The following is a 16749-nucleotide window of genomic DNA, read 5'->3' on the forward strand; positions in this document are numbered from 1 at the left end:
TACAGAGATTCTGGCATCACTGCTTGAGCGTGTTGGTTTTGCTCCGGTCAGTTCAGTTTGTTCAAATAAATATCGTTTCTGAGTTTCAAGAGTGATTGATAAAAATATTTTATTACGACAACTAACTTGTCATTGAAATTTATTAAATATAACATATACGTATATAAATAAATAATGGCTGATGAGGATTTTGATGCAGATGAGTAAGTAACGAGTTGGTGTACTTTTATAGGTTATATTTTACAATTTTTTGATAGTAATTAAAAAACTGAATTTTTTAATGATTTATATATATTTTTATAAAACTAAAAATATTGTCAATTGAATAACTAAAGATTATTAACATTGATTGCATACGATTGATAACATGTAAATGATTGTTTAAATGATCTAATTATTTGCAGGGTCGCAGATGATTTTGATGATGTAGATGACGAGGACAATATCGAATTAGAGCCCCAGGAAGATGATGGTGAAAATATCGAGTTGTTGAATGCTAATGAAGCTAGTGGCGGAGTTCAAAGATCAAAGAGGATAACTACAAGATATATGACAAAGTATATAATTTATTTATATCATGCAAAAATATGAGTTAAATTAGTGATATAACGTATAATTTATTTTTATAGGTATGAAAGGGCTAGAGTTTTAGGTACAAGAGCACTACAGATTGCAATGTGCGCTCCTGTAATGGTAGAATTGGAAGGCGAGACAGATCCACTGCAAATTGCTATGAAAGAATTAAAACAACGGAAGATTCCCATAATTATACGTCGTTATCTGCCTGATAATAGTTATGAGGATTGGGGGATCGATGAATTAATTATAATAGATCATTAATCTTAATTTAAGTTATAGAATTAGATTTTGTTTGACTGTATGTAATTAAAATTGTTTTATACAGCACAGTCTTGTTTAATGTCTATATGTAAATTAATTTTAAATCACAGAAAATTATACTATTATAATTGGAACAATTACTGTCCAAGTATTATTTATACTGTTATATTGTGGTTAATTAATCAATTGTTGTAACGCTCTTACATTGGATCACATTGCCATTAGTCATTAAATAACACTATGCAGCAAGTATCCAATATACCAAAAAGATTAGAAGCTTTTAAATATTTTTATACTTTTAAAATAACAAATAACACATAGTATTTATTATTTATTTAATAAGACATGATTTTTTATGTCAATCGGACATCTAACAATCTTAAATAAATATATGCAACATAGACAATACACATGATTTCTTCTGGAATGAAAATAGTATCCAGGGGAGACAGAATCTATTGCCATAATAAACTGAAAAACGAAGATAATGTTATAAAATGTATTGTTCATAAAAAGAAATATTTCTCTTCTAAAAAGAAATGTTTTTACATGTGAAAGAATTTCTTTAAGACTACTTACTTCATAAGAGATAATTCAGGCATGCCTGGATCTGCGCCTTTTTTAAATCCTAAAAATAAAACATTTTAGCTTTCAATATTTTTCTGTATGTAAAATATATAAAATGTTATAAAGGTCAATTCAATACATAAAGATCTAACCTAAAAACAGAACGGAAGGAATAAAACCCCATTGAAATATAAACTTGGTCACATCCATGACAATGGCTATCCTTTGCTTCGTGGTCGGACTTAAACCCATTTTGATATTTATTTAATAAAATATATTTCTTCGTGTCTTCAGTATCGGAAGAAAAAAAATCTGTCGTTTGGTTTGGCAACATGTAAAGTTAGCCGCAGCTTAACGTGAAGATGACCACGAGTTCTCCAAATAATATCAATCGCACTTGGCCAATCAAAATGACGAAGCTTAAACTGTTGGCTCTTGCACAAGACGCAGCAAGGAGCGATGCCAATCATATCTCGCTACACGTCCATAAATTCTAGAAAAACGTAATGTTGATTGGTTGCCGCTTGTGTCTCCACGTTATTCCGGTTGCATTATCGCGTTCTGTGTGTAGGAGGCAGAAGGTCCTCGTAAAAATGGTTAAATCGCGTGGTAAAGTTGGCGACGCTGCCACCTAACCTGTCAGAAGCGAAGCAGTGGATTCGCGACCGTGAGCAATTATTTGGCTACATACGTTGGTTTCGGTTACTTGCACGATCTTACTCGTGCTCATCGCTGCGCAGGACGCAGAGATAGCGAATAAGAAAGTTCCGACAGTAAATTTCCCGTGTAGGAGGAACGCAACGTTAACAACGCGCGTTCGAACATTCGCGGAGCAAAACTGGCCAGCATCGGGTTTTCACACGAAAGTCGTCTCTCGACCGTTCCTTCCTGTTATGCGGTGGTGAACATCGACAGTGGTGAGTACTACGCTTTTTTCTTTTACTCCTTTTCTGCTCCCGAGAATGTCTCGGTTTGCAACTTCTGCGCGACGATAATGCATGACCACGTTTAGCGCGTCCACTCCACGCTACGAAAAAAAATATATGTATATGTACATATACACGCACATAGATACACGTATATATATAAATACATATATACGCGGAAGAAACGCGCCAGTCTTCGTCTCCACCCCGAAATCTGCTGTTCTCCCTCGCTCTCTCCCGACGAATGAATCGCGCATTGCACAATATAACGGAATTCCTATCGTCGATTAACCTTTTTTCTTTCTCACAAATGCGAACTTTTCCTTTTGCCAAATACGAATTTTGAGTTCTTTCTAAAACTTTCGAGAATGCACGAAAATACGCGGATGGCATTGTTCAATTATCTAGTTTTCTGATCATTTATCTTAAATTAGAAGATAATTTGAGAGCAAATAATGGATTTTAAGAGTGAATAATGTATACATAATATATGCATAATTATCATCTTTTATTTTAAATATTCAATATTAATGTAAGAATGTGTATAGAATATTTTTATTTATCTTATACTTTTTTTATAATATATTTTAAATTGCATCGCAACTGATATGTATAAACAACTGGTTCTTATTGTGATATCAAGTGTGTTTATTTTTGTATTTATCTCTCTACAGAAATTGTAGTAGCACATAGTAACAGTGACGCTCACTCGACAAACAAATAGGAGCAGAATGTCTGGCCATAGAAGTGGAGGTGCTGGAAGTCATCAAGGTGGTCCTCCTGGCCTCAAACAGATTGATCTGGATCAAATCTGGGGAGATTTACGCGAAGGCATAGAACAAGTTTACAATAGACAATGCATGTCAAAACCACGATACATAGAGCTGTACACGTATCCTTTGAACTGTGAAGAATTTTTCTCTTTCTTTATTTTTATTTTTTTGTAAACCAATTCTTAAGGTCACAATGTCCACGATGCTAGAAATCGGTCCGAGATCTCGGTTCGAGAAATGTATAACCAATCAACTTGTATTTTTTATGAAAAAATGACAATGTTATGGGTTATATGTTTCTCAGACCGATTTCTAGCATCGTGGACATTGGTCTTTATACAGATTTTGTAAATCAATTCTCATACATATATTTTTTCTGCTACATTGATATTTCTAGACATGTATATAATTATTGCACAAGCGTTCATCAACAATTGACTAGGACGACGACTAAGAGTAAAAAAGGACAAATTCAACAAGGAGGTGCACAATTAGTAGGATTGGAACTGTATAAACGTCTGCGTGAATTTCTTAGGAATTATCTTATTAGTTTACTCAAGGTAAATACATGATAGTTGACCAGCTTTTGATCGAAGAAAATTTTTGAATAAATTTTGTTGCAATTATATTTTATTTTTTGCACACAGCATGGAATTGATTTGATGGATGAGGATGTTTTGCAATTCTACACAAGACAATGGGAGGAATATCAGTTTAGTAGTAAAGTGCTAAATGGTGTATGTGCATATCTCAATCGTCATTGGGTACGCAGAGAATGTGAGGAGGGTCGCAAAGGAATTTACGAAATTTACCAATTAGCATTGGTTACTTGGCGAGATAATTTATTTAAGCATTTAAACAGACAGGTAAGTAATTTTTTGTCAACATATATATATATGTCCGTTAAATACATATTATCTATGTAATTGTAATTTGTAATTTTTTATCCAGGTTACAAATGCAGTGCTTAAATTAATTGAACGAGAACGTAATGGTGAAACAATAAATACTCGATTAGTTAGTGGTGTCATCAATTGTTATGTAGAATTGGGTCTAAATGAAGAAGATCCAGGTGCTAAGGGACAAAATCTAACAGTGTACAAAGATTCCTTTGAGAATATCTTCCTTGAGGATACAGAACGATTTTATACTCGTGAAAGCTTAGAATTCCTTAGACAAAATCCCGTAACAGAATATATGAAAAAGGTATGTTTGAAAGAAATTCTATAGTAAATATAGAAAAAGCATGATTTTACATGTTTATATCTTTTTTTTTGTGCAGGCGGAACAGAGGTTATTGGAAGAACAAAAGCGAGTGCGCGTTTACTTGCATCAGACGACTCATGAACGACTGGCAAAAACATGCGAGAGAGTACTTATTGATAAACACATGGACATATTTCATTCAGAATTCCAGAATCTGTTGGACGCCGATAAGAATACAGATCTAGGCAGAATGTATCAGTTGGTGGCGAGAATACCGAATGGCCTTGTAGAGCTGAGACATCTCTTGGAAAGTCACATTGCTAATCAGGGACTTGCTGCTATAGATAAGTGTGGCGATTCCGCAGCTAATGTAAGTGATCTTTATTTAATGTAACTGTGGTACATGTAAGTACACGAAGTGGCAGCGAACACCGACAGTCGTTTTTTTTCCGTTTGCAGGATCCGAAAATTTATGTAAACACAATCTTGGAGGTGCACAAAAAGTATAACGCTTTAGTGCTGGTTGCATTTAATAATGATAGCGGCTTTGTAGCGGCTTTGGACAAGGCTTGTGGAAAATTTATCAATAGCAATTCTGTCACAAGAGCGGCAAACAGCAGCAGTAAATCGCCTGAGTTATTAGCTAAATATTGCGACTTGTTACTCAAGAAGAGCAGTAAAAATCCGGAAGAAGCGGAACTTGAAGATACTCTTAATCAAGTTGTAAGTATGGTTTATGGAATAAATAATTTTTTTTTCTTTTTGATTTTTTGTGAATGAACTAATTATATTTATGACCTTTCTATACAGATGGTTGTATTTAAATATATCGAAGACAAAGATGTATTCCAAAAATTCTATAGTAAGATGTTGGCGAAACGGTTGGTACAACACATGTCTGCTAGTGACGACGCAGAGGCTTCCATGATTTCTAAGTTGAAGCAAGCTTGTGGATTTGAGTATACTTCAAAGTTGCAGCGCATGTTCCAGGTAATGTAAATTTATTGAAAATTATTTTTGTAATGTTATTAATGTATATTAATTTTATTCGAGATTTCACAAATAGGTTAATGTATTTGTTAGCCTTTAAGAAGCATGAGAAATGTGTAACAGTGTAACTGTAATTGTATCCGTCTGTAGGATATCGGTGTATCGAAAGATCTAAATGAGGCATTCAGAAGGCATTTGACAAATTCTGCTGAACCTTTGGACATAGATTTCAGTATACAGGTTTTGTCCTCAGGTTCATGGCCATTCCAACAATCCTTTACATTTTCTTTGCCAACAGAGGTAAAGTATGCAAGTAAAACGCAAATTTTTTGTGGAAGTCTTCATCGATTATTTATTTGATGATTTTAAATTGCAGCTAGAAAGATCTGTACATAGGTTTACCACTTTCTATAGTTCGCAACACAGTGGCAGAAAGTTAAATTGGTTGTATAATATGTCTAAAGGGGAGCTACATACAAACTGTTTTAAAAACAGATACACATTGCAAGCGTCGACTTTCCAAATGGCAGTTTTGTTAGCGTACAATGGATCTACATCGTGGACAATACAACAATTGCAATATGCAACACAAATTAAAATGGATTTTTTACTACAGGTAAAAATAATGACACGATGTAGCATGATATATAAATAACGAAATGACAAAAATATTAAAAAATATTGTATTTTGCGAAGGTTATTCAAATACTTTTGAAAGCCAAGCTTTTAACTGCAGCTAGTGATGACGTAGCTGAATTGACCCCGTTATCGACGGTAGAACTTTTTACGGGATACAAAAAGTATGTTTTATTATATACGTATAAGAGCTGGTTGTTTCTCTTAATAATAACGATAGAGGTAATTTTACTTGGTATTACAACTATCGAGTAGGATTACTGATATTTATTAATAAATAACTGACGGATAAATCTACCAAGAAGTTGGAACAACCGGCTCTATATCTATTCTCTGCAGTAAGTCATCTAATAATGCTTATTTGTTTAATAGTAAAAAATTAAGAGTAAATATTAACATCCCAATGAAGACGGAATTGAAAGTTGAACAAGAAACCACACACAAACACATAGAAGAAGATAGGAAACTTTTGATTCAAGCAGCAATTGTTAGAATTATGAAAATGCGGAAAGTATTGAAGCATCAACAATTGGTAGCAGAAGTATTAAACCAATTAAGTTCTAGGTTCAAGCCCAGAGTACATGTTATTAAGGTGAGTGATTAATTAATTTTTTTTATTAAAAAATATGTTTAAATAAATTTTTATGTGTATATATACTGTCATATCTAAATTGTTTCTTTCTTCCTGTATTATAAACACATTATTAATTTGCACAAATGTAAGAGAATATGTTCATACAAGAATCATTACCAATGTTTAACGAAAACTTCTTCTTTCAGAAATGTATAGATATTTTAATTGAAAAAGAATATTTGGAACGCACAGAGGGTCAAAAGGACACTTACAGCTACCTGGCATGATCAGTCGATTTAGGACAACGATACAGCAGCAGTCGTATACTCGAAAAAAATAATCTTATACTATCATTGCTATATACCCATCAGAATATTTATTTAAGTCTCGAATGTATAATTTTATTCTGTACATGGATGCCTTTGTACCCTGTTGTCCTTCTGGTCGCATTTAAATAGTCTGGCTGTTTATGAAATAATTTCATTAACGTCTTTATATAAAAATTTTAATTAAATTATTTCATAAATGTCAAAGAGAATATGTGCTAGATGTGTTACTGTCTCTATGCTATCTTTCACATAAAAAAAAAACAAAAAGGAAAAAAAACAGGAGTATATTGCTTCGCTATAGAATACAGGAGATTTTAAATTATCATTGCAGCATTGTAAGAAAAAAAAACATTTTTATTACGTTGTTAATATCACTGATATTTTTGGTCTTTTAACCAAAAACAATCTATTTTTCACCAAATAAGATGTATTGTGAAATATATGTGAAGAAAGTAACAGATATATGCCATGTCTATATTTCAATCATTGTTATCATCAAACAAATCGTCGCAAATTATAGTTCGTTATACAAGAAAAAAAAAACAAGCCATAATTTCACAATAAATTGTACTATATAACGAGACAAATTATAAAAGATTTTTGCGAGCACATAGATAGTAATGCATTTTAGCAAAAATCTACTTACAATAAACATATTCAAGATCAGAAAATTTTATATCAATGGATGCAAAATTCTATTGTTATTAATTCTAGTTATAGTAATTGAATTGTTTTTGCAGATAGAGATAATAATTTTGCCACAATCTCTATCTTAAATGGATGATATTTCGAATTAGGAATTACAAATCTGACATTATTTCTTGATATACAATTTTCTGTTGAAGATAACACCATTCACATTAATTAGCGACTGATCAAAATCAATATCTGACAAAATTAAATTTAAGAGTATAATCTTGTACGTAGACTGTCCGGAGGCGATGACTTTAATTATTTTTGAGTTGGGGCAAGATTTGGAGGATCAAAATGCCGATCTTAACTTACTCGTCATAAATTTCTTTAAATTTTTTGTAAAACTTTTATTATTGAAATAGAGAATGAAAGAAATGCTTGGTATGCGAAGTGCAATACGAAACAACTCAGCTAATATTTGCGGTATAGTACGATCTGAAAAGATAAAAGTACAGCTAGGAGCGGTGCTTAAATGAATTTCAAGTTCAGAACTCTCAATAGAAGGAGTTGTAGTTGTCCTGTAACTAAGCGCTCGACAATTACAATCGATTTTGAGATTGAGTTTCAAAACTCAATGTATATAAAATGAACGAAAAAAGTAGAAAGATTTAAAACATTTTAAGTATAAGCGTATATATATATATATCACGATCCTTAGGTATTCGGATATGAATGACATTTTCTCATCGCATATTGTCAATAACAAAGAAACAAAAAGGAAAAAAATAAGGCTGAAAGGCGAGAGGAATAAATTGAGAACTATTGTAATTAAATTGCATTAACACGCTTGTCCGCAGGGCGAGTAACAACATCTACACACATATTTAGCTACAGAAACATTAACTTAATGTATTTTATTAAATAAAGTGTAACTGCGAATTTCTCGAATTGCGAAATCATTAATGTAATGTTATTCAAGCTAGGTTGTGCAGAGGGATACAGACTGCACTACACGGTCTTTATCCATATACTTGTGATATTCACTATTATTTAATATCTCTATGTAAACGAGCAATTTTCGACGAATTGTTTGCGAAAATATGTTTGATCGCTTTTTTTTTTGTAAGTTTAGACGTGTACTATTACGGTATGCATCACATCATCTAGGCTAAGGGGAGGCTTTAGAATTCTCCATTAACACAGACACTAACATTCATGTAGCATTCAGCAAGATGTCATTAATGTTTCTAAAAAAAAAAGACGCCGTATTTCGTGTAACTTTTCGCAGAACACTTTTTTCGCGCGCCACGATTATAAGGGCAAATAATTATTTATACTCGCGTTGACACACTGTAAAATCTTGATGCTTCGAATTTTTGTATACTCGAAGTCTGTTAATGTCAGTTATTATTCTTTGCACAAAACAGAAGTTATGTAAATAAACCGAACGAAATATTTGAAATTGTGAAAGGCAAAGAGACTTGATACTTGGTACAGTCACAATGGAAATCAAGTTTCTTTTTTTTTTTTACCGATGCTTTTATTGTTATATACTTTTTTACTGATTGTTGTAATTCCCGGATATAGAAAATAATTATCGCGTCAAACGTATCCGTGAAATATATGATTTCCATAGCGACTGCCAATAATTCTTTTGCAACTACTACGTTGAAAAAAAACCTTCCTCTTATCATGTGTTTAAAGCAGATACACTCGCTGTTTTGTATAAAATCGATAAATTTCTATGTTCACAAAGTGAAACAGAAACGTTTGCAAAATCATGAGTGGAAAATAATAGTATTTCATGAATCACAAATATAAGTCTTTATTGAAAAAGTACGAAATATCTCAGTCCAATAACACTTGATTTTGATATGTGATGTGTGAGATACACATAAATTCTCTGTGAAAAAAAAAAATATGTAACAAATAATTTGTGCTGTAACATAATACTGTAAAATATAAGTGGCTATGAAAAGTGAAATTGATTTTATCTCTCACAATGTATAGCAGTCATTCTCTCAATAAATGTTTTATATACAATATATCAGAGTTGCTGAGGTTTCCATTCCAATAACTTTGCAAAGTCTTCTTCCATTAAGCAAATTTGTCCATTGCCCGTTAGATACATCTGAATTGTAAAGTTGAAAAAATCACATTATAATACCATATCAATATAAGTTTGTGTGTACATTGTTATCAATGTTATCAATGTTAATCAATTTCATACATACATTTTGTTTCTTTAAATTATCTATAAGCAACATTTGCTTCTTAAATGCTTGCACTAGTTCAGATCGCTGCTTTTCCAAAGTTTTTACGGCTAGTCTCTTGTCTTCTTGTAATTTCCTAATTTGATTTCTTAATTCCTGCAAAGTGAATGATATGCATATGCATGATAGAATCATGTACATATATTTTGTTATAGACATACCTTCTCTTCTATCTGATTACATTTTAATGCAGTTCTAAGTTTTTCATTGGTTTCCAAAGATCTGTTTAATCTCACATCATAATTAATTGATTGTTGATTCAAAGTTTTTACCTCCTTTCTAAGATCTTCTAAATCCTGAAAAAAGATGATTAGAAAAATAATGATTTAGGGGAGATGTATTGTACAATGAAACTAAAATATAATTTAAAATACCTTCTTCAAGACAACATTCTCATTGTTCAAAGTTTGGCAGCTTGACAGTGCGTCAAATTTTATATTTTCCAACTTTGTAATTGTATCTTTTAACGTTGCTATCTGATTGTACAATTTAACTTGAGCATCCTCAAGTTTCTTATTTTCCGCTTCTAATTCTTTAGAGTAATCACACTATGAACAGGATTACTTCATAATTAACTTCACAGATTTGAGAATTTTTATAAAAAAAAATGTATATTTTTATTGTGTCTATTTTAAGTGCTCTCTACTGGTGCAAATATTGTGCAATAATGCAATTGCAATCTTGATAAGAAGCAAACTTAAGAATTACCTTCTTATTATATTCAAATTGCATTGCTTGTAATTCTTTATATAGCATATCTATTTTGCCTTTGAGTAAATTAACAACAGCTCTGTTTCCTAAATTATTATCCTTTTTTGATAAATTCTGTACATTAGTGAGATTTTCTATTGACGAAGTTTCAGGAGTCTTCATTAATGATGTTTTTCCATGTTTGTCTAATTTCGACGTTACATCCTCTGTCACCTTTACATCTTTCGTCACGAGATCTAAGTGTGATTGATTTGTATTGCTAAACAAATTATTGCTAGCACAAGCATGTATGATGGAATCGACTTCTTTCATTACATCACGTGTCTTTAATTGCAGCTCACGATTCAATCTGCGAAACTCCTTTTCCTTAGCTAATAAATCATCAGACATTTTTCAAACCAATATTATTATTTGTCAGATAAATTATGTGTTTGTCCTCAGTAAACAAAGACGGTCATTTTGATATTTATTCTTCAGGGGTCTCCACTTAATTAACCTAACCTAACTTAAACTGATTGAACTAAATATGGATATAAACATTTTAATCATTTTTCACCGACAGAGTATATGCAAATGAGTCATTGTACGTGTTACATGCATTATTACAGTTGTTAAGTATAGTGGATGAATCATCAATGGATGTGCATATGCAACTCCTTAACATAAATTATATCACAATGCAGCTGATAAATTAACATTAGCCGATGTATATGCAGTAGTTTTCCAATTACCCGAGAAATATCAAACTATCAGATCTTATAAAGGATTCGATAACAGTGCGTAATAATAATCATTAATTTAACAGCTGTACTTTGATATCATTCATTTTAAAAAATTGCATATGCAGCATTCACTGATATTTATCCGCTATACTTAATAAATTTTGTGGAATTATTAAACAATAGCATTTTAAATAGAGATATTATAAAATATTTAGCCACAATATTTAACACAATCAATTAAATTATTTATTAATGTGAAAATGTACTACACAAAATGTATTTTAAAATTTGCGCCAGTCGAAATTTTCAGACAAAAGAGTCGAACGTATATCGATAGTATCGAATTATAAAAAAACAAAAAAAAAAAATGAACTAGATTATATTTTCACTAATTATATATATATATTGTGAAATTATTTCCTAAATTTAAAAATATAAATTGCAACTGATTGATTCTTATTGAATTGTATATTGCTAGTTGTATATTTTTCTAAATACTAGATTAATATATCAGCGTCAAAAATTCAACTTTTCGACGATTGTGTTAGAAGTTTTAATTGGAAACGCATTTATTGATAGTGAGCATTCACTCGTCGATTACAGAACCATTGTATTGTTTAATCTAATCATTACGTAAACACTGCAAGACTAATTAAAAAGATCTTTCAATTATTGCCGATCGACTGTTTGTCGCATGTCATTGCGCCATTGTGTTTATCGTTATTTTATCAATAATATTGAAACAAAACACGAAATGTTTTATTGAAGTTTGACAAAACTTTCTATAAAACGTGCCAACCGATGTCGATTTCGTAAAAAAAAAAAATAAAAACAGCGTAGTGATTGCAATTGAGACATGGCGTATTAAGCATGGAAATAGAACTGTATACGGCACTGAGCACATCGTTTTGATTAAAGATGGAGGAGACGGGTAACGAGAAGTTCCAATCGCGAAGACGTTCTGCCGCTTTAAAGGCTTTTAAAGTCAAAGACGAAAGAGTAGCTACGTTCAAAAAGGTATATGCAAGTCAATATTGTTACTTGATCCTTTTGATAAAATCATTCTTTGTATATCGTCGAACGCTGGTCCATCATCCGGTAGTCTCCTAAGTAGATATATCATAAACAAATCTTACTGAAATGTATTGTTTTTTTAAGGTAGCGGCAATTTTGCAAAAATCTGAAATAGATAGAACAGCGGAGGAGACTGGAATACTTGCCTCATGCAGCGATGTAGTAAAAGAGGTTAATTTACGGTAATAGACTTTTGCTAAAATAAATAATAGTTTTAAAAAATTATGATTACTTTGTTTATAGTTAACTTTGGAACTATTATTCATAGTTAGTTTTGCCTTTGAATAAACTAACTTATATAAGATTTATTAAAAAAGTTATTTATAATATTGTACTCTTGTGATAAATTTTTTGGTTAATTTAGTAAATAAATGTATATCGTGCATAAGGAAACATTATTTTAACAATATGGAATAGTATTAATTTAATAATATTTACAAATACATGCTTAGCAATATACATAATACAATCTGAAATTAATGCAAAAACCACAAACAAAAATTATTGGAAAAATATGTTATTTTGATTTGCATTTTGTATGTATGTATATATATATATATATATATATATATTTCTTAATAAAGTAAAGTTACTTATAATATTTTATTTGCAGGCAAGAAAAGAGAGATAAAATAAAAGCGAGATTAGAAGAAGTCGAAGATGCACCCGAGATTTTGGAAGAAAAATGTATGCGTTTGGCAGCAGCAATCAGCAGAGCAACATCGCTTGCAGTATACACTGGCGCTGGTATCAGCACAGCGGCATCTATTCCAGATTACAGAGGAACCAATGGAGTTTGGACTCGGATGCAGCAAGGAAAGGATATTGGGAATCACGATCTGACCCAAGCTGAGCCAACGGTAACCCATATGACTCTTTACGCATTGTATAAAGCACGAGTGCTCAAGCATGTAGTCTCCCAAAACTGTGATGGATTACATTTACGCAGCGGTATTCCGCGTAATTTCTTATCCGAGGTTCATGGCAATATGTACGTGGAAGTTTGTAGAGTGTGCAAACCATCCAGAGAATACTGGAGACTTTTTGACGTTACTGAAAAAACTGCGCGATATCAACACGGTACAGGAAGGTTATGTCACAGATGTAACTCAGTATTGCAAGATTCAATTGTTCATTTTGGTGAAAGAGGTAATCTACCCTGGCCAATCAATTGGAATGGAGCGAGCAGAGCAGCGAAACAAGCAGATGTCATATTATGTTTGGGTTCTAGTCTGAAAGTTCTTAAAAAATATCCATGGTTGTGGCAGATGGACAAACCTGTGCAGAAAAGGGCTTCTTTGTATATTGTTAATTTGCAGTGGACTCCGAAGGACGAAAATGCCGTTTTAAAGATAAATGGAAAATGTGACGAAGTGATGAAGAGAGTCATGAGTCATCTCGGATTAGAAATACCGCAGTACAATCGCATGAAAGATCCGATCTTCTTTCACGCGGTGAAACTTCAGAACTGCGAACAGCTCACCACGAGTCAGCCATGTCTTGAGGAGCCGGCGATCAAGAAGGAGCCTTTAAGTCAAAGTAGCGATGAAAATGTTAAGCGCACAGTGCAGCAAACTGACGATAAAGAAGACTGCGTATCATCCGTAGCGGTGACCGACACAACGACTGCCTATCCAGCGCCTTTTTTCGCCGCGTTACCCTTTCTCTCTATGGGCTTACCGTTTCCTCCAATGTATATGTATCCTCAATTAACGCCGTTATTTTATTATCCTTTTATACAAGTACCTAGTGCGCCTGTGGAGGCACCAAAACCCAAGCCAGCTTGTTTGTTTTGTATGGAACATGAGGGCTCCCTTACCTGTTTATACTACCAACGTGACGGAGATTGTCCTACATCAACGAAGATCGAGGATGAGAAGAAACAGGAAGAAGGTGCACTGATGATACGCGCGGACACTCCCATAGCATCTCCAAAGAATCCAGGCTGGTTTGGTAAAGGATATCGTAAGGGTATGAAAAAGAAGCGGTAGCATCTACTCTATATAATCTACACAGTGCGTTTAGTCCGCTCTTTTGTTTTCATCAGGTTTACAATATAATCTTATATTGTACGATATAATAACGTACACGAGAGTATTTAAAGCCTCCATATCGTAACAAGATTCGTACATATTTTGTAGATTTATAGCGATTTGATTCCAGTATTCGAAGCTTTAACAAAATAGACTGAAATTTTGGAAGTAATTCCCAACATTGCAAACAAAGACAATCTATTATTTTTTATCCACTTTAGACAAGATTAATTTATTTCGCCAAGCTTCCAAGAGTTGCACTTATATGAGTCCTCGAGGGATGGAGAAATGGGATGCACATTTGACTCGGAAATAGTTTTGAACTATTATTATTATCAATAAAGCACGATTTATCTCTGCAAATATATACAAATATTTTTATATGTATATTTATACATATAAAATATTTTATATATATGTATAATTGTATATATATGTACAAATATTTTTATATTTTTATACAAATATTTTTATATATTTAGCTACAACTCAACATATGTTAATTGATAAATGTTAATAATTGCAAATATGTTTTAAGCATGTGCAATCAATCTAATGTTATTGATATTGCTATGTGCTCGTATATTGATATTATTTTATCATGGAATAACATAAAGTAGAAGGAACAAACATAAACAAATATAATCAAAGTCATGTAAGTTTTCTTCAGTGTACGAAAATTTTATTCTGCTAAGTTTCGAAGTTTCCAGCAAATTTTTGCGTTTACTAAATGTGTTTCCCTATTCTTCGATTCCTTAGATATTTTATATTTTCAATTTATTTAATTATTTATTTTTATATTTTATAATTATTGATTTACTGTGAAATAATGCTAAATTATTCTCTTTATATAAAACGATACACGCCGAGTATAGTATAATCTGCAATAAAATTATATTTAAAATTTATGCTAGGATATGAAAATTAATCCTTTCGGAATAATTAACCTTGTCTTGTCATTATAATGGATTTTATTGAAGTAATCTATTTCCAACAATGTAAAACTTTGATCTGAGAATTACATTTGCTTTATGTATGGTCTAGAAATTTATAATTTTATGTAATTATTTATTATTTTATATTATTATTAATGCAAAAATTACTAATAAAATTTTAATACTTTGTAATTAAATTTTTCATATCAATATTCGCAAAGAAAATGTCATTTTTCCTATGTTTGCAACGGTATGCTATAGATTGCAAGTAAAAACAAGTTTCATTTGCTAGACTTGTATTTGCAATCATAAAATAAATTTTACTAATGAAATTTCAGGTACTCATTACAAACACATTTATTATAAAAAGTCTCGTTTTTTATATATTTATTACTTTATTTAATGTTCTTATTTCAATTAATCAAAATCTGTAACTCGACTTTCGCCGCGGTTTACCCGACTTATATTGAGCTCGTATACTGTAACGCATGTGAAGATTATATTAAGTGTACAATTATATACACTTTAATATTTATATAATATTTCTCTTAGGGTACGTTTTATTAGAATACATGAATATTGCGAGCATTATCATTGTTCGATGTATTTTTATAAAATACTTGAAAGCGGTTATTTTTATCATTATTCTAAGAATTTTATAATTTAAATTATTCCTATTGCGCATCACTCTTGTTGTTATTTATCCACTGTTTGTTTTGTAGACATATAATTCGGCAGCTTGACATGCGACATTGTGTATATATTTCTATTATTATCTGTTTGTGTAATTAATTTGACCAATCTTCTATTGCCTAAATTATTTTTTTGGAAATTAAAAAATTATTATATAAAGATAAGCCCAATAAAATAATAAATTTGCATACTTCTTCCATATATGTCAAAGATACAAAGTCTTAGGGGTGGAATTTTTATGTTGTAACTTAAAGTAGTCGATAATAAATGAAAAGTAATAAAGAAAAGAAACAAAATAATAATAATAATATTGATGTATGACTGATGCATGTATGAAAATTACATTGGGCAATAGAAGACGAAAAAATGTGTTTAATTGTATTACGTTTAATATGTACGTCGTGAGCATAATATTGGCAATTTTCAAAGCAATATACTAATTAGAAATTGTGGTGTGTTAAACTGTAATTGTCCCAAATTATTGTATACGCAAGTATGACTTATGAAGACTTGTTTAAAAAACGGATGCTTTCGTTAGAAATTATGACGCAATTAACATTGTATATGCCTATACTTATTATTTAGGTTTTTATAAAAGCCTAAATTTTTTTGTTCGAAATCTCATGCCAACGTAATATTAATAAGATAAAAAAGCTAGTTTATATTACGCAATAAATTAGAATTCAATGTGCGTCAGTGTATCAAAATATGAGTCATAAGTCTACCTAATTTATTAATACAAACGATTTGTTTTAAGAAAATTACAAGCTCATTATCTGTCACTATTATATTTTATCTTTCTATTTTTTTTGTATAAAAAAATATGTTTCTTAT

General features: G+C 31.3%; 5 protein-coding genes across 7 annotated transcripts; 3 read left to right on the plus strand and 2 right to left on the minus strand.

The window, feature by feature from the left end:
* The first annotated feature begins 12 nt into the window (after positions 1 to 12).
* Positions 13 to 906, plus strand: Polr2F (RNA polymerase II subunit RpII18). The gene is made up of 3 exons (XM_012365440.2): positions 13 to 203; positions 405 to 557; positions 630 to 906. Exons 1-3 carry the CDS (start codon positions 175 to 177, stop codon positions 838 to 840), a joined length of 393 nt encoding a protein of 130 aa, XP_012220863.1. The 5' UTR covers positions 13 to 174; the 3' UTR covers positions 841 to 906.
* Positions 907 to 1158: 252 nt separating this feature from the next.
* Positions 1159 to 1806, minus strand: Tom7 (Translocase of outer membrane 7). The gene is made up of 3 exons (XM_012365442.2): positions 1560 to 1806; positions 1420 to 1468; positions 1159 to 1311 (listed from the first exon to the last, which is right to left on the minus strand). The coding sequence occupies exons 1-3, from the start codon at positions 1657 to 1659 to the stop codon at positions 1296 to 1298; spliced, it is 165 nt and encodes a 54-aa protein (XP_012220865.1). The 5' UTR covers positions 1660 to 1806; the 3' UTR covers positions 1159 to 1295.
* A 214-nt stretch (positions 1807 to 2020) lies between these two features.
* Cul1 (cullin 1) lies at positions 2021 to 9519 on the plus strand. Of its 2 annotated transcripts, none has more exons than XM_012365437.2 (13): positions 2021 to 2324; positions 3008 to 3225; positions 3504 to 3666; positions 3754 to 3972; positions 4058 to 4312; positions 4389 to 4682; positions 4772 to 5035; positions 5123 to 5302; positions 5453 to 5602; positions 5679 to 5918; positions 5999 to 6102; positions 6311 to 6530; positions 6719 to 9519. In XM_012365437.2, the coding sequence occupies exons 2-13, from the start codon at positions 3065 to 3067 to the stop codon at positions 6797 to 6799; spliced, it is 2331 nt and encodes a 776-aa protein (XP_012220860.1). In that variant the 5' UTR covers positions 2021 to 2324; positions 3008 to 3064; the 3' UTR covers positions 6800 to 9519. The 2 variants fall into 2 exon arrangements, with proteins under 2 accessions (XP_012220860.1, XP_067212673.1); XM_067356572.1 differs by lacking the exon at positions 2021 to 2324 and adding an exon at positions 2548 to 2865.
* Positions 8993 to 11272, minus strand: LOC105671351 (testis-expressed protein 9). 2 transcript variants are annotated; one of them, XM_012365439.2, is made up of 6 exons: positions 10456 to 11272; positions 10122 to 10295; positions 9909 to 10043; positions 9709 to 9843; positions 9476 to 9605; positions 8993 to 9377 (listed from the first exon to the last, which is right to left on the minus strand). In XM_012365439.2, the coding sequence occupies exons 1-5, from the start codon at positions 10846 to 10848 to the stop codon at positions 9522 to 9524; spliced, it is 921 nt and encodes a 306-aa protein (XP_012220862.2). In that variant the 5' UTR covers positions 10849 to 11272; the 3' UTR covers positions 8993 to 9377; positions 9476 to 9521. The 2 variants fall into 2 exon arrangements, with proteins under 2 accessions (XP_012220862.2, XP_067212681.1); XM_067356580.1 differs by having other exon boundaries at positions 8993 to 9605.
* Positions 11273 to 11652: 380 nt separating this feature from the next.
* Positions 11653 to 16606, plus strand: Sirt7 (sirtuin 7). The gene is made up of 3 exons (XM_012365499.2): positions 11653 to 12197; positions 12339 to 12436; positions 12868 to 16606. Exons 1-3 carry the CDS (start codon positions 12099 to 12101, stop codon positions 14243 to 14245), a joined length of 1575 nt encoding a protein of 524 aa, XP_012220922.1. The 5' UTR covers positions 11653 to 12098; the 3' UTR covers positions 14246 to 16606.
* Positions 16607 to 16749: the final 143 nt, after the last annotated feature.

Source organism: Linepithema humile, chromosome 6 (assembly GCF_040581485.1).
Source record: "Linepithema humile isolate Giens D197 chromosome 6, Lhum_UNIL_v1.0, whole genome shotgun sequence".
Lineage (NCBI taxonomy): Eukaryota > Metazoa > Arthropoda > Insecta > Hymenoptera > Formicidae > Linepithema > Linepithema humile.